The sequence below is a fragment of the Octopus bimaculoides genome, chromosome 11, assembly GCF_001194135.2.
Source record: "Octopus bimaculoides isolate UCB-OBI-ISO-001 chromosome 11, ASM119413v2, whole genome shotgun sequence".
NCBI classification, from domain to species: Eukaryota; Metazoa; Mollusca; class Cephalopoda; order Octopoda; family Octopodidae; genus Octopus; species Octopus bimaculoides.
The window spans coordinates 47,566,095-47,592,989 of record NC_068991.1 but is presented as its reverse complement, the minus strand read 5'-3'; the positions used below and the strand labels follow the sequence as shown (position 1 = coordinate 47,592,989).

The window sequence follows — 26,895 nt, the reverse complement described above, 5'->3', positions numbered from 1 at the left end:
TATATATATATATATATTTTCCTATCATGTCTGAAATAGATTTGTGACTATTCGGTGGTATAGAAGTACTTTTTGACTTCTATTTTTTAGCGATATAGGTTCTCATGTAGTATCCTTATATATATATATATGTACATATCTAATATTGTATGTATATATTTTATTAATTTGCTTGTATGGCTGATAATTCACTTACCACTCGTGATGATATTTTAATAATACCATCGCTATATATCATCATCATCATCATCGTCGTTTAACGTCCGCTTTCCATGCTAGCATGGGTTGGACGATTTGACTGAGGACTGGTGAAACCGGATGGCAACACCAGGCTCCAATCCAATTTGGAAGAGTTTCTACAGCTGGAAGCCCTTCCTAACGCCAACCACTCAGAGAGTGTAGTGGGTGCTTTTACGTGTCACCCGCACGAAAACGGCCACGCTCGAAATGGTGTCTTTTATGTGCCACATATATATATATATATATACACACACACACACACACACACACACACACACACACACACACACACACACAGAGTTTTGCATTGGTGCTAGTAAATGGTAATTCTGTATGATTTCTGAAATACAGTATTGGTACAGGCATAGCTGTGTGGTTGAGAATTTTGCTTGATAATGGCATAGTTTTTAGTTCAGTTCCACTGCATGGCACCTTGAGCAAGTATCTTCCTTGTTAATGGATTTGATAGATAGAAACTGTAAGAAACCTGTCACATGTATGTGTGTATGGCTATATTATAATTGTAAGTGAGAATCACTGCAGTACAAACAATGTTTGTTCTTTTCTAGCCTTCTGTGAAAACATGTCCAGCTAAAGTGAGGATTACCTTACTTGGAAACATGAATGTGGGCAACAGGTGTGTCATCTGGCTGTAGAATATCTACGTAACAAATTCCGTCAACACTAGAAAGTATGATAAAATGTATGATGACAACAATGAATCCCTGCTAGCATCATCATCATCCTTTGATGTCTATTATCCTTCTTTATTGCTAGCCTTCTCTCTCTCACTCTCCCTGCTTATCATTCATTATTGACATCAATACTCTCTCTCTCTCTCTCTCTCTGTTACCATCATCCATCTTTACTGCTATCCATCACTCTCTCTCTCTCTCCCATATTACTCCCTCCTGTTTCTCTCACACTTCCAACAACCTGTCACCCTTCTATCATTCTCTTCACCATCCAATTCATGCTGTTTTTCTATTTATTCTCCATATCAACAACCAACGTGCAGCTGTCTATCTCTGAGGCTCTTCCATTACCTCCACTTCTCTATCATCAACTCTTCCTTCATAATCTCTTTTACCATCATCTTTGCTCTTATTTTCATTTGTTCATCTTCTCTGTCACATTGCATTGAATGAATAGAGACAACACAGAGAAGATAACCTTTCTAGTATTAGTACCATGATAAAAAGCATTCAATATACTCTGTAAATTAGTTTGTATTAAGAAGAACATCCAGCTATAGAAACCATGCCAATAAAGGAAAATATTATTGAGACGTGGTCCCCAACTCATCTGGGAAACCAATAAGCTCTAAATAAGAAGTGACTCAGACCATAGCAACCTGTTTAATCCATACCTGCATGGGAAACATACGTAAAATGACAACCCTGATACCATTTCCTTTCTTTTGCATTACTACTGTGACAATCTAATAGACAATTTCTAAAGATTAACGGAACTTGAAATTGGTAATTGGTTAGAACTCACAATTTGATAGAGAAATTTGGTGCAGTTAAAATACCTGTAGGAAATTTGATTGAAAGTTGTCTGCTCTAGCAGTTTTTTTCTACAAACAGTTTCACTCTCTTAAAATCCACCCTTGAAGTACATTATGGATAGATCACTAATCAGTTTCAATCTCCTGGTAGATTTTTGAGCATTTAATCATTTTCAAATTAAATCTTCGGTATGCTACCACAAGTGAGACATGTTTTGTTTTTCCCACCAATGATCTTATGAGTACCTTTCCAAAATCACCTGCATTCTTGCACTCTCATGGTGTTGCATGATTTAACTAAATTCTTCCAAAGTTGTTAGAATTACTTCAGAATCACTATGCCTATAACTTAGGCATTTTGCAACAATTCTATGAATGTTATATATTCAGTTTGGAAACTGATTCTTTAGATATTCCACCAACAAAGCGACATCTTGTTAGATTGTTCTATAGCAGAAACCAGCAAGATATTTTCAGCTGTCTTTCTGTTGACCCCCTCTAACATTAAAGAAAAAAATGTACAAGTAGCCATTGCATAGTCAGATGCACTTTGAACTTAGTGCTTCCAGCATTGTTATGTGAAAATATAATCTAACATGGCTATTCTGCTGTGTTGGTCACAGAATGTTATAAGTTTGTTTTGGTCTTGTTATAAAAGAGTATTCAGAGCAACTACAGAGGATGAAGTAATGCAGTCTGCAATAATTTCTTGTGTTTGTGTATACTGAAGTCAAGATGGGTTGAAAAAAGCATGTTTATATACAAAACTCTTATATGATAGCTACAATGGAACAAAGTAGCTGCCCTCAACTTCCTCCACCATGGCCTCAAGACGGCTCCAGAACCTGGCACCTGTATTCCTTATTGCGTTCCTAGAAATATCCTTGAATATCTTCATCTTGACCCTGATGTTGCTGTCTTTTTTGACTGCACTCCACATATACTAATCCATGGGATTACAATTGGGGGAATTAGGAGACTAGAAATTAGAGTTAGTGAAGTCAAAGAACAAGCAAAGTAGCTAGTTAGAAAATATCTATAAGAGACAAAAGTAGTAATTATATTGAGGAGTAATGTTTATTGCCACTTCAATATGTCTGTTTCATGGCAACTGACATTACTACTGTTTTTAACCTCAGCTGGTTATCGATGCAATCTGCACCCAATATATATTGCAAGCAAGGGAGCAAATCCCTACTAACTCCTAGCAGATGACAAGACCACCAGACCATACAGTTTTGAGCTATTTGTGCTTATCTTCAGTGATGGACACCCATCCGCTAGAGGCAGCAGTAATCCGCTCCAGCTCACAATGTATATAAAAATAAGATCTGCTTGAAGATGGTAGGGGTTTGCTCACCTGCTTGCACCAGGTGCAGATTGCATCAATAACCAGCTGGAGGAGGCTCCTCTTGGGGTTAAAAATAGTAGTAATGTCAATTCCTACAGGACAGCCATATTGATGTGGTGATAAACATTACTTCTGAGGTCAAGGAAATTCTCTGACAACCATTTCTGACTCTTTCTGGAGGTATGGCAAGGAGATAAATCCTGCTGCCACTCATAAAGCTTTCAGCAGCAACCATCTCGAGTCAAGGATTGACTACAGTCTCCAGCTGCTTCACATAGCTGTCTGAATTGAGCCTAAAGCCCTGTTCAAAGATGTGGAGTGGCCTGACATCACCCTCACTGGAGATAAACCCAAAAGCCATTGCAGTTTGGGGGAACTTGGTTTCATGATATGTGTGATATCACATGGATTGTAGGAAAGCCACTTGTTTTTCTGGGTGTTGTGCAACTGATCCTGGCAAACGTTCTTTTCATCTGTGAACCAGACCATCTCTAACTAAACAAGATTGTTCAGAAGCATCATTGCCTTCATCAGGCAGTTCTCCTTGGCCATCAGAATTCGCCTCTTGTACAAACGGTAGAAAGCCAGTTTCATGGTGGTGACTTCAACATCCATCTTTCACTAAAGCCCAGATTCCCTTGCTCAGATCTTCTATCACCTTGTCCTGAAGTTGCTGGATGAGTTCTGGTGTGCAGACACAATCAGAGCGACTGTTGTGTCCCTTCCTGCTAGCTGTAGCTTTGAAGTTTCCCTTGCAGCTATCCATGTTATGCCTTAGTCTTCACAGTGTTCACTGAACATTGAGCAGTATTCATGATGTTGGCATTTTAATAACCAGTGCAAATCATTGTGATGTTGGTAACTCTATTTCATTATTTAGATGACTTCCAGTACTCCATGTCAGGTAACTTTTTCTTAACTACCACTTTAATATTTATGCTCTCCAATGCCATTAACCATTCGCCAATATGTCAAGCTGTTCTTGAAAAAAGGAGACATAAAAAAATTGTCAAATCTAGCCCAAATACCTTGTATATCATTTAATTTCAATGCTAGTATGAGTTGGGTGTTTTACAGGAAACAAGCCAGAAGACTGTACCAAACTCCAAAGTTTGCTGTGGCTTGTTTTTTGCAGCTGGCTACCTTTCCTTACTCCAACACCTTTACAGAGTGTACTGGGTGCTTTTTGTGGCACCAGTGAAGTCACTACACATGCTTATATTTATGTGCTTGTTTACATCTGCACTCACTTGTACAAAAGTTGCAATATACTGGCAGTGCAGCAATCATTTCTGTCAAATCATCCACTCACTTTGCAACTTGGAAGCCACAAAGAATAATAGACTCCTTACTTGAAAATCAGGTAAGAACTAGCAACTGTAATGGCATCCAGCAGTAAAACAATGCCTCAAAAACATTTATCAAACCCAAAACCATATGGCTGGGGAGCAAGCTTCTTAACCATAGAACCAGGCCCATGCTGAAAGCAATGCCCTTATTAAAATCATATGAAAATTTCAATTGACAAATGTGTACAAACAGTACTTACAAAATATTACTTGTAGAAGCACTAGCCTTTTATATTTAAGATTAAAAGATTATATAGTGCAAACCCTCTATGTTAAAACCATCAAGTGTAGTAAGAAGTTTGCTTCCCAACCTCATGGTTTCAGGTTCAGTCCACTACATGGCACCCTGGGCAAGTATCTTCTACTATAGGCCTTGGTCACCCAAGGCCATGTGAGTGGATTTGGTAACAGAAAGAGACCCATTGTGTATGTGTCCTTTTATTTGTCCCCCACCACCCCTTGGTAATGTGCTGGTTTGTTTACGTACCCAAACTTAGTGGTTCAGCATATGGCATCCTAGATAAAATGTATTTGATGTGCAATGGCCATAAGAAGAAACCAAAGCAAAATAATAGTTTTGGCTCACCAAGAATTTACTTCTTTAAATGACGATTCCTAACTTTCATTCTAAATTTGAAATTTTGAACCAAAGAAAAAAAAAAAACTGAATGAGAGGTAGATTCTATATTTTTCAAGGAAGTGCTCCAGCATGACCACAGTCCAATGACTGAAACTAGTAAAAGGGTAAATGGAAGAGCCTAATTGACTTCCAATGTTTTGGGACTTTGGACAGTGCCAGTTGCCTAGTTTCCATGATATATAAATGACTGAGATCACATTTCACCCTAAATGAGACACCAATCCATCATATGGTTACTTATTTATAGCTGAGTGAACTGGAGCAAAGTGAAAAAGACATGTTTTATTGAAGAACACAATGCACTGCCATTTTACTTCTCTTACAAATAGTTGTAACTAGATACTGCATGACCTTCAATCACAAACTGCCAACCTACTGCCTTTTTAATAATAGAGATCGCTGAAATAACTGAACACAAGTTTAATTTTTTTCTCCATTATTTTATTCACAAAAAAAAAAAAAGAGAGAAAAGAACAATATCAACAACTTATGCAACAATTTTCCAGAAATATAACAATGGTTGTATCAGTGATCCAAGAAAAAACTATGAGTTGATCTAAGTCATATCTTATCTCTAACCAATTCTACAAAATTTCACAAATAGAAAGGTGAAATTAATCACAATCAGAGTTTTTTCTCTTACAACACACTTTTCTGATTATGAAAACGTTTTGATAAATTCCTTGAATAAAAGTCCAATGCAATGTATTGGCAGTTAGATACTCCAAGAGCAGAATGTCAAGATATTGCTTGGAAGACTAACCTTTTGAATTTTTCATTTAATTCTTGGGGAAAAAAAAAAATTTTTTTTTCTAATAATACAGTTTAACTGAATTAACTGCTGTAATTTTTAGTTTCATTTTAAACTATTTCTTGAGAAATTTTTTATACATTATATATTTGGAAAGGCTTTTTTTAAAGAGCTTTGCAAATTTACAAATTAATCTACATTTTGAACACATACACCCACACATATATATATACACACAAACACATGTATATGAATGTGTATATATATGCATGTATACATGTGAGTGTGAGTGCGTGTGTGTGTGTATATATATATATATATATATATATATACATACACACACACACACACATATAGGGAGACACAGAGAGTAACCTTTAAATTACAAGAAAAAGTAAATCTTTACTTTGATTTTTAACTTTAGAAGTAAATTCTAAATTGAGTTTCCTTTTTATTGAAATTAACTAGTTTCAATGGAATTCAATTCTTTCAAATGCAAACATGAAAAAAAAAATAAATAAATCACATTTTTCAATATATACATACAGAAGACAACTTTACAGATATTTTCAGAACATTATCACTAAGCTGATAATAATTCTACTAATAACACAACACCTCCAAAACAAAAAAATAACAGTAACAAACTTTTGTAATTTATAGTATCGCTTGTTCTGGTTTGATCCTTGCAGCTGTATAAGCCAATATGAAACATTCTTTTGAGCAGGGACTAGAATTCTAGCAGTAGGAATGTTAAGAAGGTATTCTTTATAGAAAGAAGAAAGAATATTATTCAGTGGGCCAATATGGGTTGATGATACAGAATGAAAAGACAGAGAATGTACAGCTTTTAAAATATTATTTACAAGAGATTTACGATGAAGGTGTTCTCTTGATAAAGATGTAAATTAGATGCAGCTCATTCACCATTCCATGAAGACTCATCAAGTTAACACAAATTATTTCACAATCCAGATGAAATTAATTAACCCTATAAATTAGTAGTGACAAAAATAATTTTTTTGAAAAAAATCATTGCTAAATGTTTTCAGCAGTACAAAACATATTAAGAAACTAAAAGCAAAAAGGTAAACAATTAGCATTTTATAATTAAGCAACTTATATTAACCTAAACCTTAGAAACAAAAAACACTAAGAAGAAAGATATATATATATATATATATATATATATATATATATATATATATATATATATATATATATATATATGACAATACAGATTTCATATTGAAAATAATTTAAATAAATAAATAAATCTCAGTAAAAAAAAAGTGTAATTCACTAAATTTACCAACATGAGAAAACAAATTAAAGATCAGATAGTTTTGTGAAATTCACAGAATTTAATACTAAACCTTGATTTATGAAAATATCTCTAAGGTGTTTATCAAGAAGATCTATTTTGTTTTTTTTATATACCTAACAATTGAAACTATTGGAACTAAATTCGTCTTTGATGTTATTGTATTAAGATTGTTTTGTTTTTGTTGTTTTTGCTTGTTTTTAGATTTTTAGTATTAAAATCATTTCAAACTCTATCACTCCATTACTGGTACTGAAAACATTTTGCCTTTAGGGTCATCGAATCTATCCATAGTTTTGATATCCATAATCATACACAGACCAAATGCAAGAATCATACCAAGAATAAGTGTACTAATCAACCCCATCCAAATACCAATGGAAAAGAAACCTGTACAATCCCACACATTGTTGGTAAATGTTCCATTTCTCCCATCAAAAGGCTGAATCTAAAAAAAAAATAAGGAAAAAGAAAAACAATGGTAAAAAAATTAATTTCCAATAGAAAAATCAATCAATATCAATTTAAACACATATATTCTAATTCAAAATAAATTAACCTTTTAATATTTAATCCAGTCCAAATATTCTACCTTGTTTTATGTTAAAACTGATGAGATCCAACTACTAAAATCTTGAAGCTACAAGATAATGTGTGATTAGTTCAAAACAATGTGAATAAATAAGCAATTCATTTGACAAAGAAATCTAGATGCAAAAGGGTTAAACAACCATTTTGTTTCACAACTGTCTTTTTATGAATGTTGGGCCACACGAAGGCGATAAGTGACTGAGACCTTTGGCGATATACAGTGCTTGAGAAGACTCATTTAGCCAAGTGAAATCGTAGTTGTGGCTGATGCCAGTCACATAACTGGCACCCATACCAGTGGCATGTAAAAAGCACTCATCGCACCCTTGGAGTGGTTGACATTAGGAAGGCCATCCAGCTGTAGAAACCGTGCCATATCAGATTGGAACCTAGTGCAGCTCTCCAGCTTTCCAGTTTCAGTCAAACTATCTAACCCATGCCAGCATGGGATGAAGTGGGCTGTTCTTTTTATCATCTAAGACAATTGTTGATGTTTAGCCCAAGGACAGACTTGATCAAGGAAATTGGTAATAAAATATATAACAGCTATGTATTGTTGTTTAGCTCTAGGTCAACTCTGATCAAGCAGGCCAATGGCCAAAAGTGGGGCAGCCATGACCATTCTTATCTATTATTCAGTGTTGTCACCTCCCTAATCCATGTTATCTCCCTTTTTTTTCTTTTTTTTTTTACCAAAGGCAACATGATCAACAGTTCTAGAATAGCTGCACCATGTGTCTGTCTGTTGTAAGAGGTGACTAAAAGGATTGGTGACAGGAAGGACATCCAGTTGTAAAACATTGAAAAGAAAAAAAAAAAAACTGTCCAACCCAATAACCTATTTTACTACTCAGTCATAACACTAAGTTATGAGAATATTTCAACTTACCTGTAGCCCCTTGATTTCAACACTAATTCTGCTGCTATTTTGACTTTCACGCAACAATATCAACTTAGTACAATGATAAGAAAACACTTTAGGGGCTGAGATAAATTGAGCTTTCAAGCCAGGAGTGTGAGTTGTTCCATTCAGTTCATATTCCACAACAAATGAATCAATGCGCCAGTCAGAGGAATTCAAGATAATATCAAGACTAGAAAAAAGAAAGAAAAAATGTTTTAATCAATGAATGTGATTAGTTTATGCTTTGATAATTAAAAAAATATTGTAGGACAATTTCTTTAAAATACCATATTCAAAGCTTACAGTTAAGACAACTGATTTCATCATCATCATCGTTTAACGTCCGCTTTCCATGCTAGCATGGGTTGGACGATTTGACTGAGGACTGGTGAAACCGGATGGCAACACCAGGCTTTCACATAAATATAAAACAAAACACACACACAGGTAAGGCGGTGTGATTAGGAAGTTCACTTTGCAATTAGGTGGTTTTAGGATTGATCCTACAGTGTGGCACCATGAGCAAGTATCTTATCTTCAGGTTAACCAATACACTGAGTGTAATTTAGATGGAAACTGTACAGAAGCTCTTAGTATGTTATACATACAAGTGCCTGTGCACACATGCATGTATTTGTACCTGTGTATGTTCACAATGACACCACCTTGGCAGCTATGATATTTGTCTCCATTAACCCTTCAGCATTTAAACCAGCCATATCTATCCCGAATCCTTTACTTGTTTTATGTTCAAACTGACCAGATCTGGCCCATCACACATACCCTACAATGTCATTCTAAAAATAAACAATCATATCATTGAAATCTTGAAGCAAATAGATAAAGCATTATTAAATCAAAACAATATGAAAGAATAAGTATTACATTTGTCAGAGCAATCTGAATGCTAACGGATTAAACAAAATGTCCAGCAACAATTTGATGAGATAAGGAATACGGTACCTTACTTGAAAAAACAAGTAAGAGTTGACATCAGGAAGACCACTTGGCCATAGAATAATGCCTCACTATGATTGTCCAAACAATCATAGTATAGAAAAGGCAGATGTAAAAACAATGATGAATACAATATTTTATTCAATAGTTTTAATTTTAAAAAAAATCCAGAATCATTTAACTACAAAACTGTAACTTACTTAAAAGTTGCACTGAAAGTTGGAACTGTAGACTGCAGTTGGAATATATAACTGAAAGTTGAAAACAAGATTTAGTATTTTATTTTCTAGTTAATGATTTAATATAAATTACACAATAAGCTATACAAATATTCGCATCGCACAATACAGCAAGCAATGTAGTAGTAGCAGTGGTAGATGCTGTAGAGATTTGGGGTAAGGATTTTGTCATATTTAGTGTATAAATCTTACATCTTCTGTTGTTGATAAAATAGTAGCAGGTACATTACTTGCGTTGAGTAAATCAATTACAAATAAGTGGCTTTGAGCCAGTGTAAGATATGAATACATTACTCAATACAGGTAAAATATAAATCAATTTCAATGAAAAAATCTGATTAGGAATATGACCAAGACAAATATTCACTTGAAGTGGCTACAAAATCTTAATATCAGAGAAATAACATTCAGTAAACAGCACAAACAATATACACAAAGTACAGAGGAACTTCTAGAAGATAGACAGACAAGCAGAACTATAGATGCACTGAAGCAGCTTAAAAGTAATGATTAACTAGGAACTGAAGACCATCAAATGCTCAGCTGATTCATCAAAAAAGGTAACTAATTGTTTCCTAGGTTGTATAATTAGTGCTTATGGTAAAACTAATAATAGAATAGTAACTAAGCTTCAAGGGTGATAGAGATGAAGTTTTGAGAACATATACTTCAGAGGACAACAAAAAGTTTCTATTCTGTATGAAAGGAGAGATTCTATAGAACAAGTACGAAATGTAATGAGGTATGGCAGTAAAACATACCCAGGTTATATAAAGGACTAGCTGAAGCCCTCTGCAATGCCTGGTTGCTGAAATTTTGACCCTTCATTAAGTAAGAGGAAAGAGAACAAGACTTATGGTAAACCTGTCCCTAAATGTTAAAATTTGGCATCCGCCCTTCTTGTACAAGGCCTCTAGTACCAAAGCAAGTCTCATCTTTGGTATGGTTTCAATAGCTGGATACACTTCACAATGCCAACTTTTTTTACACTACACTGGGTTCTTTTTTCAATGGTACCAGCATTAGTGAGGTCACCATGTAACTCACAAGATTAACGCAGCTCCTCAACTGAAGAGTAAAGGGGGAGTAGGTGGTTCTATAGTAGGTGTTGAGAGCTGAAAGTATGCTAGAAATGACAGGAACAGTTTGCATGAACCAATCAGAATGCTTTCAATAGAATGGTCACTGCCAAAAACACCCAAGATCTAGATGATGGTGTTAATATCATTTTTCTAACTATCAGTGTTATTCACCTCAACAATATCTAAATCAAATTATTTAGCAAGGTATGGAACATTAAATGATGATGATGTATACCGTCAGTACTTGAAAGTATTATTTTATGATTTCTAATAAAGAAACAAAATGGTACACCACAAAACATTTTGCCTGTCACATTACTAATTCTACTCTTTATTCTACTGAAGATAAATTAGATACTTACCTTGCTGATCTGTTGTTACATGTAACATTATGGGAAGTTAAATTGGAAAATTTATATTGTGTTACATTGTTGCCTTCAAATACATTCAAAGAAATACTTTGGGCATAAAAAGGACAAGTGGGATAAGGTAAATAGATAGGGGTTGAATTTTGGTTAGCAGGTTCCTTGGCTTGTAATAGATGACGTCCCAGATAGTTAGACTCAGCAGCTTCCTGAATGAAGAATAAAGAAAATAAATTTAAGATCATAATGCATTCTTGAGAGAAACATGGCAAAGAAGTTCACTTCTTAACCACATGTTTTAGGGTTCAGTTCCACTATATAGCACTTTAGGTGTCTTGTACAGTAGCTGTAGCCTGACCCAGAACCTTGTGAGTGGACAGAAACTGAAAGAAACCCATTGTATATGTGTGTGTGTGTGTGTGATATTGTCTCCTAGGCTTAACATTGTATGATGGTCGTAAACAAGCTTCACCATAATACAAACATTGTCCTTGGTTTCCAATCTTCTTTAAGAAAACATGTTAAGTTATGGAGAAAGATTACCTTAATTGGAAACAGGTAGAGGTTGGCATCTAGCCATAGAAAGTCTACCTCAATAAATTCTGTCAAACCCATGCAAGCATGGAAAAGTGGGCATCAAAATAATAACAATGATATTTATATATGTGCATGACCAAATGTTTGAGATTCTATGATTGTCACTATTCAAATGAAGCAATGGTGATGCTGACATTGTGACTAGTTGTTCTGCACTTTCAGAGACATTCGGATTAAAAATATCTTTTACTTGAAAAATGAGGAAAGACTGAAGTGTATCTGGACATAAAATCCTGCTCCCTCTGTGATGCCCATACACACCACGAACCACAAAACACATTTTCATTGCACACACACACACACACATACATACATACCCTATGGGCCATTCCCACAGGCGTGGTCCAGTTATTCGACAACTGGAACCAAGTTTTAAAGAAAGTAATCACAAGGCCTTATGCTTGAAGAGAGGTCAATAGCAGTAACAAGATAATATTTAGAACCAGGTCCAACAGAATTGTGCAGGGCTGAATATTTTTAGACTGTAGTCTTTCATCATATTACTGATGTTGGAATTGATGAGTAAGTTCTTAAAATTATACAAATGTTATGTTAATGTTAAAATAGTTCATTCAGTGAGCCATCAAAAAATTTAATTAGAAATACTTACAGGGTGAAGGAAAGACATAATTAGCTTAATAATACGATTTAATCTTAGCCAAAAGGCCGGGATAATGACTGATATTTTAATCATTACATAAAATACAGGAGACAACTCCAGTCATGTTTCAATTTTATAAAATGTTTTCAGTGATGAGAGAATATGTACAATATTATACATTAATTGACCTGAAAATATTAGTAGATTAATTTTTTTTTTTAATCACATAGGTTAATTATACAGCTAATGGTTACTGCAATTCAGAAATATTCTGTAGAAATTACCTTATCAGGAGTCATCCCAGTTAACACAGCTGAATAATGGAAGCCTCTTTGATTCAAATCTTTCAATGTCTTTGCAATCAAGTCATCTAATATAATAAAATGTATACAATGAGTATTGAAAAAAAATTATCTTAAAACTAAGATGCCATATTTTATAGTGTTACATTACATTTACAATGGCAAAGTCTTGAAGTAGTTGAAGATCTAGAGAGAAAAATGAATAGATGGATCTGATGTCTTTCGAAGCTGATCTAATAACCATAAAGTGAAGCCTTACTGCAGCAAATTTTTGTGCCTGGGGCAAAGATCTATAGCTCTATATACCTTGATTTTGTTGGTTGGCAGTAGGATGGACAGATATCCCACCATTCCCACATCTTGGTACACAAAATTTCATATAAGAAATAAAATTATGGTAATAAACATATTGCTTTACTTGACAATGTTTTGTTTCTTAACCATTTTCTAATGTTGACATAACAGACTGGAATTTTGCAAATTGGGAAATCTATATACATCGGAGGATACAGATAGTTGCTGTTTCTGTCACTAACTTTGTAAATAAAGACTATTTTACCAAAATTGATGCTAACAAACCATAATATATTCTGCTTAAGAGTTTAACAAAATAAAACCTCTTAACCACCCTTGTTTCTTGTATGGATGCAAATGGTATGGTTTAAGCATTAGAATTCTTGGTAAAAATTGCTAATATACAATCCTGTATGTTAAATAGAATTTTCACTATAAATAAAATTAATAGGAAAATCATGCCATTCAATGCAGTAAGTGACAATACTAGCCACAATGTGCCAGCTGTTTCATGGATATGACTATATTAACCATGGCATCTCAACTGTGTCATTAATATAACTGTTAGCTATGACATGCCAGATATCACATTAATATGACTATACTAGCTAGGCATGTCAGCTTTCTTCCTGACACATAATATGACAGACAATGAGCTCTGTTATCAAACAGCAGTCAATCAAAGGAATAAAAGATGACTTTAAGATGGACTAAAAACAAACATGGCCTAGTGGTTAGAGCAGCGGACTCGCAGTCGAGGGATCACAGGTTCAAATCTCAGACCGATGTGCATGTTTATAAGCAAAACACCTAAGCTCCACGCAGCTCTAGCAGAAGGTAATGGCGAATTTCTACTGACTCTTTCACCACAGCTTTCTCCCACTCTTTCCTCCTGTATCTAGCAGGTCACCTGTGACAGACCAGCGTTCCATTCAGGTGGGGAACCTATATGCCTATGAAACCAAGAAACCGGCCCTTATGAGCCAGGCATGGCTTGAGAAGAAACAAACAATAACATATATTGGTATGCATCATTATACATCTTATATTCTGTTTATATAAGATTTAATAAGCTTAACTGAATTAAATATCCATTAGGAAGAAAAAAATCTGAAATGGATTTAGATTTCATGTAGAAATAATTGAGCTTATATCTAATTTAAGTGTGCAAAAAGTAAAGATATTTTCCACTTATCATCTATCTACAAACATTTAATTACAGAGGAATGATTAGATAGAAAAATACGAATTAATAACTAAAAATGTTGTTTTTTGTTTTCTGTAAATAATATCAAAACAAAACATAGAAACCAATATCATTTCACAGTTCTTGATAAAATCTTTCCCTCACTTTGTAAAAGTAACATACCATTGTTTTTCAGAGTTACTGCTTCATTAGAAGATCCAATTAAATCAGGAAGGTGCACAAGAAACAAATGAGATTTGTCTGTGTTTAGCTTCATTGAAGCAATCTTTAGTGGATTGTGAACTTCTATAAAGTTGTCAAGGAATTTTTTCTTCAAACCTTCTACTGCAGCCATTGGATTACTGACTGATGCCAAGTTGGTTGAGAAGCTGTTTTCCATGAATTTCTAGAAAGTATCATATGAATTGAATATAAACTTTTTGCAATGCTATTTCAAACAAAATATACTATGTACTTCATTTAATTTTAAAAATAATCAAAAATTAGAACCAATTTAAGAAAATAATTCAACATTAAGTTGGTATTTGAAACATGACAAAATGGATCACACATAAAATTATGTGGAGAGGTCTTAGCCCAGATAAGAATACTATAAAAACAAATGATTTTTGTCACAACCAAGAGATAGTCTAAAGTGACCAGGTATGGGGAAAACTAAGCAGTAGTAAATAGTGTAGAGCAGCAAATGAATATAAAAGCAATAAAGAAAAAGGTGAATAGGATATTTATTTAAATAGTATTGTAAATGAATTTAATAAATCAAAAATCAATCAAGGATTCGGTTTAAATTAAGATAAATTTGATAAGGTATGTTTTAATTGCTGTTTGAGACACTGATTTATACAAAGCAAGTTATGTATTTGTATCATGTAACTTCTCTGAATTTTGTTATTTTGTTATATTTCTGTTAAAATACAGTGTCTTTGTTTTAGTAAATTTTGAAAATAATGAAGAATTTAGTTTAAAAACTAAATGTTTAGTTGGTGTAAGGTGGTGAACTGGCAGAATTGTTAACACAAATGGGCAAAATGCTTAGCAGCATTTCATTCATCCTTCTGTTCTGAGTTCCAATTCTGTCATGGTCAACTTTGCCTTTCATTCTTTTGAGCACTGGGGTTGATGTAATCAACTTACACCCTCCCCTGAAATTACTGGTCTTGTGCCAAAATTTGAAACCATTATTAAGTTGGTGTTTGGAACATGAATTAACAGGAAATTTTGATGGAAGGTTTTAATTCAGTTCACCTTAAAACAGGAAGTCAGTATCATGCAAACAGGGGTAGTCTCGTAGTCTCAAGTACTTTGGTATCTAAAGGGTTGAGGAAGAACTTTCATTTCACAATTGAGTTGTAGGAAGGACCCGTGATCATAAAACCACAGGTTAAATTCTTGAACTGGGTAGTATACTGTGCTCTTGAGCAGTTTATTTCACATTAGACTAGTTTACTCTGCTGCAATAAGCACTCGCTGAGTACTGATGCCATCTTCTCTCCCTCTAGCTGTTACATCCTGGTTGTTCCACTGGGTCAATGGAGGGAGAACCATGAGGGTATCTGTCTATTCATCGGTGCATAGGCACTTAATACAATTAGCAAAAATATGGTACACACTAGCAAACCATACCCTGCTTGCAAGTGACAGTTATGGTTTTTGGGAGGTTGTGGGATTAACATTTAGAGGCTGACCAACAACACAATGGGAGCAACAGACATGATTCAGTTACTGTTATAAGTCTCACAAACTAGTTCAATTTATTTCACCCATTTCAGTTCTTCGATTAGTTCTTCCAATGATTATTCATTAGTTTCTAATCCTACTGAAACAAGCAACATTGTAGGCCACAAAAAAAAATTACTGCTAAAACCTTCAAACTGCATTTCAGAAAAATTCAAAATTATACCTCAGATATTTGTCCAAATACAGTCAAAATGTATATTTAGGGTGGGATAAATCCAGTTACACAAACTATTCAATACCAAAGTTAAACCAATACTAAATTTTCAATATCATTACCAATTTTTCAAGTACACTATACTAATTAACGTTTTGCTTAACCATCTAATTAACCAAAATATAAGAACCTTTTATTTTTTCAATATTTATTTCTTAACTAGCTCCTGCCGAGGGATAAATAGCATGATTATAATACATCTATAATGACTACATGCCCCAGTGCTATTTGTTCAGAGTTTAAGGATGGATGAGAATTCATTCTGTAATGCAATCATTCTATTGTTCCAGTCCCCAGTTGAATTCCAACTGTTGGTCAAATTGTTCCAAATTTCTTATCTCGACATAAAATTAACAATTTATTTCCTTCTTGATCTCTGACATCATCTGACAAGCGCCAACCAAGATGGAGTGAATCAACCAAGCTTTACCTGCTAGAAGTAGCAACCCTCATGCTTTTAAATCAGATTCCAATACTGGATGTTCAAGAACTAAATGAAGGGCAGATTTCCAATCCCGGGATCATTCTGATTCCAAAAAGGTATAATATGTCTATGAAATACAGGGATCCCAGATGGACAGACAGATTTCGCTTTTATTATAATAGATGTCATTTATAAAGTAATATTTTTTTTACAAAGTTACACTTCTAAAGGCAAAAGTATAGTTGATTTTTAGCATATTACAGGTATGGATGTTATTGGCCCTGAAAGTATGAAAGGCACAACTGACTCCAGCAACATTTGTAATGCAGATAAATATGGCCAAATACCCCAAGGCATTTAGTCAGGTGCTCTAATGATACATCAATTTACTATTCTTTTAATTAACATTAGGCCACATACACTTTCAGGGAGGGTACAGTTGATTAAATTAATCCCAGTACTTGACTGGTACTTTATTTTATTGATTCTTGAAAAAGATAGATTAAAATCTGATCTCAGAATTTGAAGTCTCCTAACTATAAACTGCAAACCATTTTATCTGATGCTTTCGAATAATTCTACCAACCCAAAATACATCAATGATTCAAAATCTTCAAAATCAAAAGCAATATTATAAGGAATTCTTTAAAATATGAACATAAATAGAAAAACTGCATTGCTTACCTTGACATTTTTAAATACTCCACCTTTCCCGTCATCATTATATATGTCAGCATAATGAGACAGGTGGTTAAGTCCAAGCTGATATGACAGAAAATACAATAATTAATGTAATTAGTCAACTAATTCTGTTACTGAGGATCTTAGAATAGTCATACAAAAAGAAAGATCTCACATATTCATTCATATACAGTATTATAAATTCCTTTCAGCCAGTCTTACTAACTGGTTTTACATGGGATACTTGCCATCTCTGAAGAGTATGTGGTATTACTTAACCATGCTGTTATATTATATATGATTATCTAATACCCAGTGCAAAAACCATTGATAAGATCTGCTGAAATGGATCTAAAATACTTTGATTAATGTATCCACTCTATTGACAAATATATGAGTGCATATTTTTTTCTGACTTAAGGATTCTTAGATGATTATATATAATAGAGTGATCCAAAAAGATCTTTGTTTACAGTCAGGTTTCTGATTATTATAATTATATGAGGTTGTTGGAGGAAGATATGTTTTAATTATGGTTAAATTAGTTCCGTTTCCAAATTTTATGTTTCGATGAAGCAGAAAATGATATTTCAGAGAATAATATTAATATCAAAAATGAAACAGAAAAACTTGCACACAATGACACTATGAACACTTACCTTGTCTTGAAGAAAAATCACAATGGATCTGGACTCTTTTGATAGTGGCAACAGGTAATTGTTATGGAAAGTATCAGCACTGACTTTATTACCCATAAATACTGTGGGCAGGTCATTCATTGAACTAGAAGAGAAAACAAACATCTCTCAGTTTACTAGATAAACAGAGAATGCTTTGGTTTAAGTCAGTGTTTCTCAATCCCCTTTTTTTGGTCCCATGTTTCACTTTGATTTTCAAGAAATAAAAAAATACAAAAAATTGTGCACCAAGTCAATATTCAGTGAGTGTGTGTGTGTGTTTAAAAGAAATTTTAATTAAAGTTTTAATGAATTATTACTTGCTTCTGTTTCATTCTAAAGTTAGCTGCACTTTCACCAATACTCTGCCATGCTCCACCCTAAGAAACACTTTTTTAACTCTCTAGTATTCAGATTATATTGTCAAATGCATTGCTTAATTTATTCATGTTGTTTTTAATTATTCATGCATTATTTTGTAGCTTCAAGATTTTGATGATGAGATTGCTTAATTTCAGAATGACATTGTAGGTTATGTGTAAGAGACCAGCTTTGGCTGGTTTGAGTATAAGACTGGTAGAATATTTGAGTCAAGTATAGCTGGTTTAAATGCTAAAGGGTTAAAAACAGCAAACATAATTTGTCTTCTAAGGGGTTCTACAGCTAGAAGGTCGTTTGCATAAAAGCTGCTAAAAACACTGAGCAAGATAAAAAATTAGTTTTTTGATTATCCACAAACAATAATTTTATATAAAATAAAAATAACAATGCACCATTACATCCTGCTACTTTTAAAGATTTTTCTTTTGTCCTATTTTGAGATTTTTATAGGTCATCTTAATTTTTCTATATAAAGCTTCTTTTGTAAATTGATAGGCAGCCATAATAGTAATTATTTGCCCATGTCTTTAGTTGAGAAATATGCAGAGTTGCTTTTGTGCAGCCCAGTTTTACAATAGTTGCACAGTATAGCTGAAGGCTGTAAAAAGGCAACTAAAAGGTTTGTTGACAGGAAGAACCTCCAATTCTTAGATATGTCCTTAAAATTAAAAAAAATAAAGAAAAAAAAGGAACCATGGATAGTAGTCACAAGGCCCACAAATAAGCTAACAATTGAGGGAGAAATGTGCAGGGCGTAATACTAGAAACCATTCTAAAGTGACAAGATACTGTGACAAGCTGTAGTAGAGAGAGAGAGACAGCTTTATGCCAGCTGTTGAGAAGCTAAAATATGATAGATAGACAGAAACAAGTGTCTTACTGAAGGAAAGATACAGGACTCTACTGTATATGTAAAGGTGAGTGATTTCCCATTTAATATCTAAATGGGCTATCTATCTGTATTCCCTAATGATAACCATAGCCAAGTGGAACCATAGTTTGGAAGTACAGATAAGAATATTCACTGAAAAAGGGTAATGGGTAAAGACCCCCTTCAGTCATGAATGACCATGAGATTGCACCTAGAAAGTTACCCTCCAAGGCACAAGTCCAGGCAAAGTTGTTTATGGAAGACCAGCAATCACCCATGCATACCTCCCCCTCTCCATGCCACCGACTTATCCAAGGGAAAGGCAAAGGCCAAAACAGCTTGGCACCAGTGACATTGCAACTCATTTCTACAGCTGAGTGAACTGGAGCAACATGAAATAAAGAGTCTTGTTCAAGAACACAACACACAGCCGGGTCTAGGAATCAAACTCACTACCTCATGATTGTGAGCCTGACACACTAAACACTGAGCCTCACACCTTCACTGAAATAGGATACAAATAAAACACAGTTTCCAATCCCAAGCATTTTATAACAGTAATATCAATCTTGTGTTCCAACAAAATTAAATTAACCAATCAGATGACTCATACATATAAATGAATTCCATAACTTAAACATTATTTTACTGTTATTATATTCTAATTCTCATCATTATCCCTAGGATTTTATAAAGAAATTAGATATATTAGCAGCTGAATGGTATTAACCCCTATGTATAGCAAAATAATTTAGAAATTCTCTTATTCTTGTCTAAAATGATTCCAATAGCTACATGCAGATATATGTACCGTTGCTACAATTTACTTAACCTTATCAATCAATAAATTAAAGTAAATGAGCAATTGTGTGAAACCTAAGTGGACTAATGACCATTTTCAGAACAAAAGCACTCATCAATGAAATGTATAAAACCTGTAGCTATTCTATATATTTGCAGCAATCTTCAAACAATCAACTTTAGAAAATGTATATTTGTACAACAAATGAGACTGAAACATATGTTAAATATTCCATTATTTATTCAAAGTAGAACATGTTGAGCTGACTTTTCAAGACTCTCTATAAGACAAAGGTAAATGATGTATGCAATATGCCAACACCCGCTTTACATATTGATCACTTTGCCATATTTCTGATGCAATATGCCAACACCCGCTTTACACATTGATCACTTTGCCATATTTCTGATGCAATATGCCAACACCCGCTTTACACTTTGATCACTTTGCCATATTTCTGTTGGAACACCACTGCCTTTTCTTTCCATTAATTTTGCCCAAGATAGATAAGATGGGCTGTCCATGACAAAAAGTGCTGATGACCTAATTTCTTACAGTTGAATCTGGAAGACATTTAGAGAAAACATTTCAAACATGAACGAAAAATCTAGAATCAAGATGCATCAAAGTAGACTTAGCAGCAAAGACTAACGTTCTAATTAGAAAGAAGATCAGACTCCACAACCTTCAGCGAAATGACTGTGCTCTTTATGCAGAAAAGGAGTAAGTACTTAAAAATTTTATATGGTGTACTCTGCAAAAAAAAAATTATCTACACCCAAGTGGTTTACTTCGCTTATGGGTAGGCTAACAGAAAAAAGCAGAATTTGTGTGTAGATGTACGGGAGCAGTTGGTAGCAGGAGTACAAGTGGAAAAGGGTCTTTCAAATGCCCAGGAGGCTCTGTGGAAGTAGTTGATAGGTGTTGTTACCAAGTTGATTAAAAGAGCAGCAAATATATACTACATATAATATTGCATGATATAGGAGTTGATGGAATCTACTGTAGTAGAAAATCAGCTCCAATTTATGGATTCTCTTAAATACAGTCTGTGAATCAGCCTCAGTCATGATAAGAAGAACAATGGCTATTCCATAAATACCATTACAATCTATATTACTATTTGGTAACAAGTTGGGTATGTGGGTATTTTGAAAATATAGTTCACAGAGTGATGATCATGCCCTGCATAGTTACAGACTGCCATAGCACCCGTTCAGCCAACTTGCCAGGGATACGGCGAAGACATGGAACTGCTGCATGGGGGATTGTGAAGAGGTTGCGAAAGAAATCAACTGAGCCAACAGTGCTTCTTACATTAATGCTGAGCAGAGGAATCCTACAAGATCAATGGTTAGGATCATCAAGTTCTATCAAGAGAGCAACTGCAACACAGCCATAGCAATTACATCCATGGTTGTGTAATCAGCTAATGAAAGATTCACTAAGCTCCCAATTCAGATTCATAATAATGAAATTGGATGGTGACAGAGAGTCATGGGGAATCTATGAAAGCAGCAAAAAAAAAAAAAGTCCAACATTATACATAATCTTAACTAAATATCTGTAAAATGCATAGAGGGTCTCAAGTTGATGTATTACTAATTCGCATCAATAAAATGGAACTTGGTAAGAACTTCAAACCATGAGTTTTCAATTGTTCAATCAGTTGAACTACTAAGCTCATTGAATAACATGTATGTGGTTGAATATTCTTATCTGATTACACCATTACAGCATGTATTGACAGAGCTCTTTCTGCCCCATTCTCAACCAACTCTGGTGTTTCTCCGGATTCAGACAGGCACCTCAATGTCTTCATTTTATACATCAATGACCTACTAGCTGCCACATCTAACCATGCCAATTCATGTGCAGATGACATGGCCCATCATTCCTCTCAAACTTTCCCCAAATATGCGTTATTCACTGCATGCTAAACCTGCAATGGTTCCATAAACAAAGACCTTGAGAGCAGGAGTGTAGCAAGGTTCTAGAATTAGGAGAGCAAGCACATAAAAAAAAAGCACCATAACACATACAAAACAATTTTTAACTCATTGATTATACATTTTATAAAGGGTGTCCATTTTGAAAAATGTTCTTGGTTGAGTGGTTGCTCCCCTATTAGCTATGCCACTGCTTGAAGGCAACTTTCAGTGGGGCCAGGCCAAACTAGTTTTCTTTTAACAGAAAAAAAAACTCAAGCACTACCCATATCACCATATGCCCACTAAATATTAGCAGCACTCAGCTACAGCCTCCACAGTTGCTCCAAATCCTGAGCCACAATATCACTGAGAATTTCTCCTGATGATAGCACATTCTTAGCACAGCTAAGACTGCATCTCTTCAGAACTAAGGAAAAAATTTCAGTCCACAACTACAGCTGGTATTCTATGTGAAGCCTACAATGGAGTACCGTTTGACTTCACTCCACAAGCCAGTAATAACTGAACTCTGAATGAGTGCATGTAGAATGGTTTTGTTACTCTGCATACATCTTAAAGACAGGCTCATCTGAAGCACTTTCATGCTTATAAAGTTTTTTTCCTCTAACTAGTAGAACCCCTCAGTAACACAGCCTGGTCAAGGGCTTTTGGAAGCTATCCAAAATTCTTCCAGGGCAGATTAGCCAATCCGTTTTCATTAGCACTCAGAGATTTCCTCAACTACATCATCACTCTTCCATGCTGTTAATCCTCTAAAAATTGCTAATGGAATATTCACTAATCCTGTTTTGGAACTAGTAAAGCACATGATAACGTTCTTGCAATTTAGGTGCAAAATTTCAAACAAAACGTCGATGCATTTAACTCCAACACCTGACTAGTACTTTACTTTCATCTACCCCCAAAAGATTAAAGGCAAAGTTGATCTTGGCAGGATTTGAACTCAGGACATAAACAGCCAGAAGAAATACAGCAAGGGATTTTTTTATCGACTGAAAGAATGAAAGACAAAATCGACCTCGACAGTATTTGAACTCAGAACGTAAACAGCCGGAAGAAATACCATTAGACATCTCGTCCGACGATTTAATGATTCTGCTAGCTCGTCACCTTAATAAACAACTGAAAAAATAACTTCCGTAATAACCATGCCATGTCATGTGTCACGAGATGCCTAGTAAGTAGGATATACATTAATGGTTCCTTTACTTTATAAATAGACGGAGAGTTGTTGATTTACATCGATAGTTGATTTAATAATCAAAATGTTGAGTCACCGAAGATTCAGTTTGCTTGTGTCACATGAGTATCTAACTTAAATGCGAATCCTGCACGGAAAATTTCATTTAACTAAAGTAACGTCTCGGAGGTTAAAACAAGGAGTGGTTGGAATAATTCTTTAGTAGAAAACAAAAAACAAACTCCAAATTGGTGGACACCCATCCTAACCTCATTCGATAACCGTTGCAATCGAAAGAATGCCTAAATTTGTAATAGGACATTTATAACGATACTGGCCGAATATCCGTTACAATCGTGTCAAAACACAACTGAGGAAGCCTACATGGTCGCTCGACTTGCTAGAATCGCCTTCATGTCACACCCTACTGTCTTAATAATAACGACTTGGGAGTTGAACAACAAGAGATAATGCCCTTGAAAATAGGCATGAATGCTACAGAATCTTGTTGCCTGTAGTAACAAAAAAATATGTCTTAATAATACTGACAAAGAAAATAGGAAGCCGAAGACATCAAAGCGTCTTCTGTTAAAAAAAGAAAATGATCCGTTTCAAAAAATAAGTCTTTCAATTAGCAGTCGGATCAGTTTCCCTCACACTGCTAATGTTCTTGAAATGGCATCGATACCACAAATATTTCACTAACAAGATCATCGATAAACATTAAGCCTGGCGAGAGAGTGTCTAATAGTTCGATCATTAACATTTCAAGGTACTCTTCTTGAATAGTACCCATTTCAATAAAATTTCCCTTCAATCACACTCCCTAACGTCTCTGAGTAAATGAATAAATAAAAAGACACATTTGACTAATGTATTACAAGTTACACTACCAGATACAATAAAAAAATTTTTTTTTAAAGAGAGGAGTTTCGGTTGAAACATGTTTGATCACGGGACTTAAGGATGATCTGGAACTGAAACGATAAATCTCTAAAACGGATTCAGTCTTGACAGGGATCGCTGTATTTGCGTTTTGTTTTTACAGGGTCAAAAGCTTCTTGAAATGAATATTCTAGAGTTTAGTTCCCTCGATTCTAGCACCTCTTTCTTCTTCTCAAGACAAAAATGTGGGTGAGTGAAAAAGCCAGAATGCTTTAATTAAATATGAAATTAGTCTTTGAAAAAGAAATATTAAATTAGATAATATAAAGTGTTCATACTGACAGTGTTTATATAAAGCAAGAGAGGGATCAGAGTCCAATAACAAAGCAATGCGATAGTGGAATGGCTTTACACATTGAAAATGCTTATATTTAATCATACAGAAAACACACACACACACATATAAATGTGTGTGTCTGTGTGTAGATAGATGCATATGTGTGTGTGTGTATTACCATAATCAACAGGAGAGCACCTCAACAAGTGCGTCAAAAGAAGATAAATAGCTGTACAGAAAAATTAGAGACAGACATTATTATTATTGTAATTTGTAATAGGGAAATCTGGGGGCGGATGAGATAAAGAACAACAAGAAATTGTAATAGAAGAAACTGTCCAAAATATATGAAAGAAAGGAGGTGAAACAGAACCATAATAGGGACAGATATTAATTATGTATATATGTCAGAGGTGAAACAACTGTAAATAGAAATATTTAGGTAGACATTGCATTATATTACAAATATATTATATTTTACTTATATTTTATATTGTATTATAATTAATATATTACCGTGAAGGTGACCATATCAGAGCAGGTACATCATTTGCAAATATTGGTGCTAATGAAATTAAAATAATAGAAAATATAGAACCAACTCCTCGGTAATCCATTTAGAACAGATATGTATATATATTTATGTATTGTTATTTAATAAATCCCCTGAAATATGAAGCAAAGGCTTCAACCCAGAAATAATTGTCAGTTTCTCTGTGGATCTGTCTGCTAATATATTCTAGAGTCACTCACATGAGATTTGACAAGGAGAAGTCATGTGACAAACGAGACTCTCGTAACATCCTCCCTCCCTTTCTAACAAATCTTTCTTACCCTACAGCGCCCTCTCGTGACACGTTCTCTTTTCAATCAAGCCGCCATCATGGGTAAGTTGTTCTCGGCATTTCTCCCGTCGTTTATATCCAATTTATTCCGCACCAACATCGTTGTTTTGTCCAGTTGTTACATACAACATTTGTTTGTGTTATATGTTTCCTTTCTGTGTTGTTATAACTTTAATATTCTTCCAATGATTTAATGAAATCCCCGACAAAAGTCGAACACCACTTAACAGCAGACCTCTGCACATCGCCGCTGCCATTTTTCCTTTCCACATGGCAGTCAGCCTTATGTTACAATAAATATATCTATACATATATTGTGATGAATTAATGCAGTAATTACCATCCTTTCTTTAAGTCTTTGAATTTAATATATAACAGTTAAGGCTTTCGTTATTCTTAAGAAATTAACTTGGGTTTTGCCACATAATTGGTCATTTTTAGAAGTGACCCACGTGCAAAATGACTAAACTGTACAATTTTAGTTTGTACATTAGATATTGTCCCGATTGGAAAAAGTACATTTTTCATCTTTATATTTAAAGTTTATGTTAAATAATCATCATTGGAATTACAGATGGTAATGCACTTTTTAAGAAATATTTATCTGGAAGACTTTTCCGACTTGGTTATTGCTATCTTGAAAGTTGCTTTTTCTACTGAGTAGTTCCATTATATATCTCAGCTGATAATGTAGAATTTCCCTAGACAAAAAAAAAATGATATTTAAAAAGGGAGCTTGACCTACTAGAAATAGCAGCTAATTTCCAAATCGCTCTCAAGGAGTCTTAAAACGGGTCACTGGGAAAATCTGTTCCCTGCCCAAGGTTTAAGATGGAATATCATCGATCATATATCTCTGGTGTGTTCAACGCTATATTTAGCATATCTAATTTTCACCACAGTTTATTCTTTTTTTTTTTAATACACATTTTTATTTCGGCAAACCTGTTGGACATTGCCTTCGTGGCCGGGCAACTGGAGCAGTGGTTATTGCTCTGGTAATGTTGAAATAAACCTAACGAATTGCTCAGTCATGTTGATTCAGTTTACACGGTAATGTACATTGCGAAATCCTGTCTACAAAATATTGCTATTGTTCTTGTAAGAAAGCTTACTGGAATGCGGGGGAGGGGGTTTCCCCTCATAGCAAAATAAAGTATCTTTCACAGAAAGAAACAACCACCCAATTCCTTGTTTTTCCCCCTCTCCATGAGGTGATAAGTATTCCGAAAGTCCGCCTATCCGACTCATTAGACTGGTGTAATAATAAAAATGTTATTATAACATTGGTGACTGGAAAACATTAGAAAGGCACATTATATACGTAACATATCTTAAATTGCTGAATACATTGTTCTGAATTCTTCAGAAGAGCCACATTAGCTATGATACTTGGATCCGGATTTATTGGCATCATCGGTGTCGGGATGAAACCGATACTGAATTCCATCTGCATTTCATTCAGTGTGTTTCAGCATGTGTTGTGTACATTCAATGCTAAATCTAACACGCCACCGTCAACATTGAGAGCCCGAGTCGGCGAGGTAGTTTCTATGCTGAGTTTGACCGGTTAGAAAGAGTAAAAAAAAAAAAAAGGGGGGCAAG

General features: G+C 34.5%; 2 protein-coding genes and 1 long non-coding RNA gene across 3 annotated transcripts in view; 1 reads left to right on the top strand and 2 right to left on the bottom strand.

The window, feature by feature from the left end:
• Positions 1-5,509: 5,509 nt before the first annotated feature.
• On the bottom strand, positions 5,510-25,204 carry LOC106870836 (V-type proton ATPase subunit S1). The gene is made up of 9 exons (XM_014917066.2): positions 24,962-25,204; positions 18,020-18,143; positions 17,364-17,441; positions 14,467-14,689; positions 12,786-12,871; positions 11,301-11,512; positions 9,818-9,868; positions 8,646-8,850; positions 5,510-7,613 (listed from the first exon to the last, which is right to left on the bottom strand). The coding sequence occupies exons 1-9, from the start codon at positions 25,060-25,062 to the stop codon at positions 7,401-7,403; spliced, it is 1,293 nt and encodes a 430-aa protein (XP_014772552.1). The 5' UTR covers positions 25,063-25,204; the 3' UTR covers positions 5,510-7,400.
• Positions 20,314-24,784, bottom strand: LOC128249084 (uncharacterized). The gene is made up of 2 exons (XR_008265210.1): positions 24,451-24,784; positions 20,314-20,654 (listed from the first exon to the last, which is right to left on the bottom strand). It is a non-coding gene; the product is annotated as an uncharacterized LOC128249084 (long non-coding RNA).
• Positions 25,205-25,220: 16 nt separating the features above from the next.
• LOC106870837 (40S ribosomal protein S23) overlaps positions 25,221-26,895 on the top strand; it is a 15,639-nt gene continuing 13,964 nt past the window's right edge. Inside the window, exon 1 of the mRNA XM_014917067.2 lies at positions 25,221-25,332. Within this exon, the coding sequence (XP_014772553.1) occupies positions 25,329-25,332 (4 nt within the window). The 5' untranslated portion in view covers positions 25,221-25,328. The remainder of the gene's footprint in view (positions 25,333-26,895) is intronic.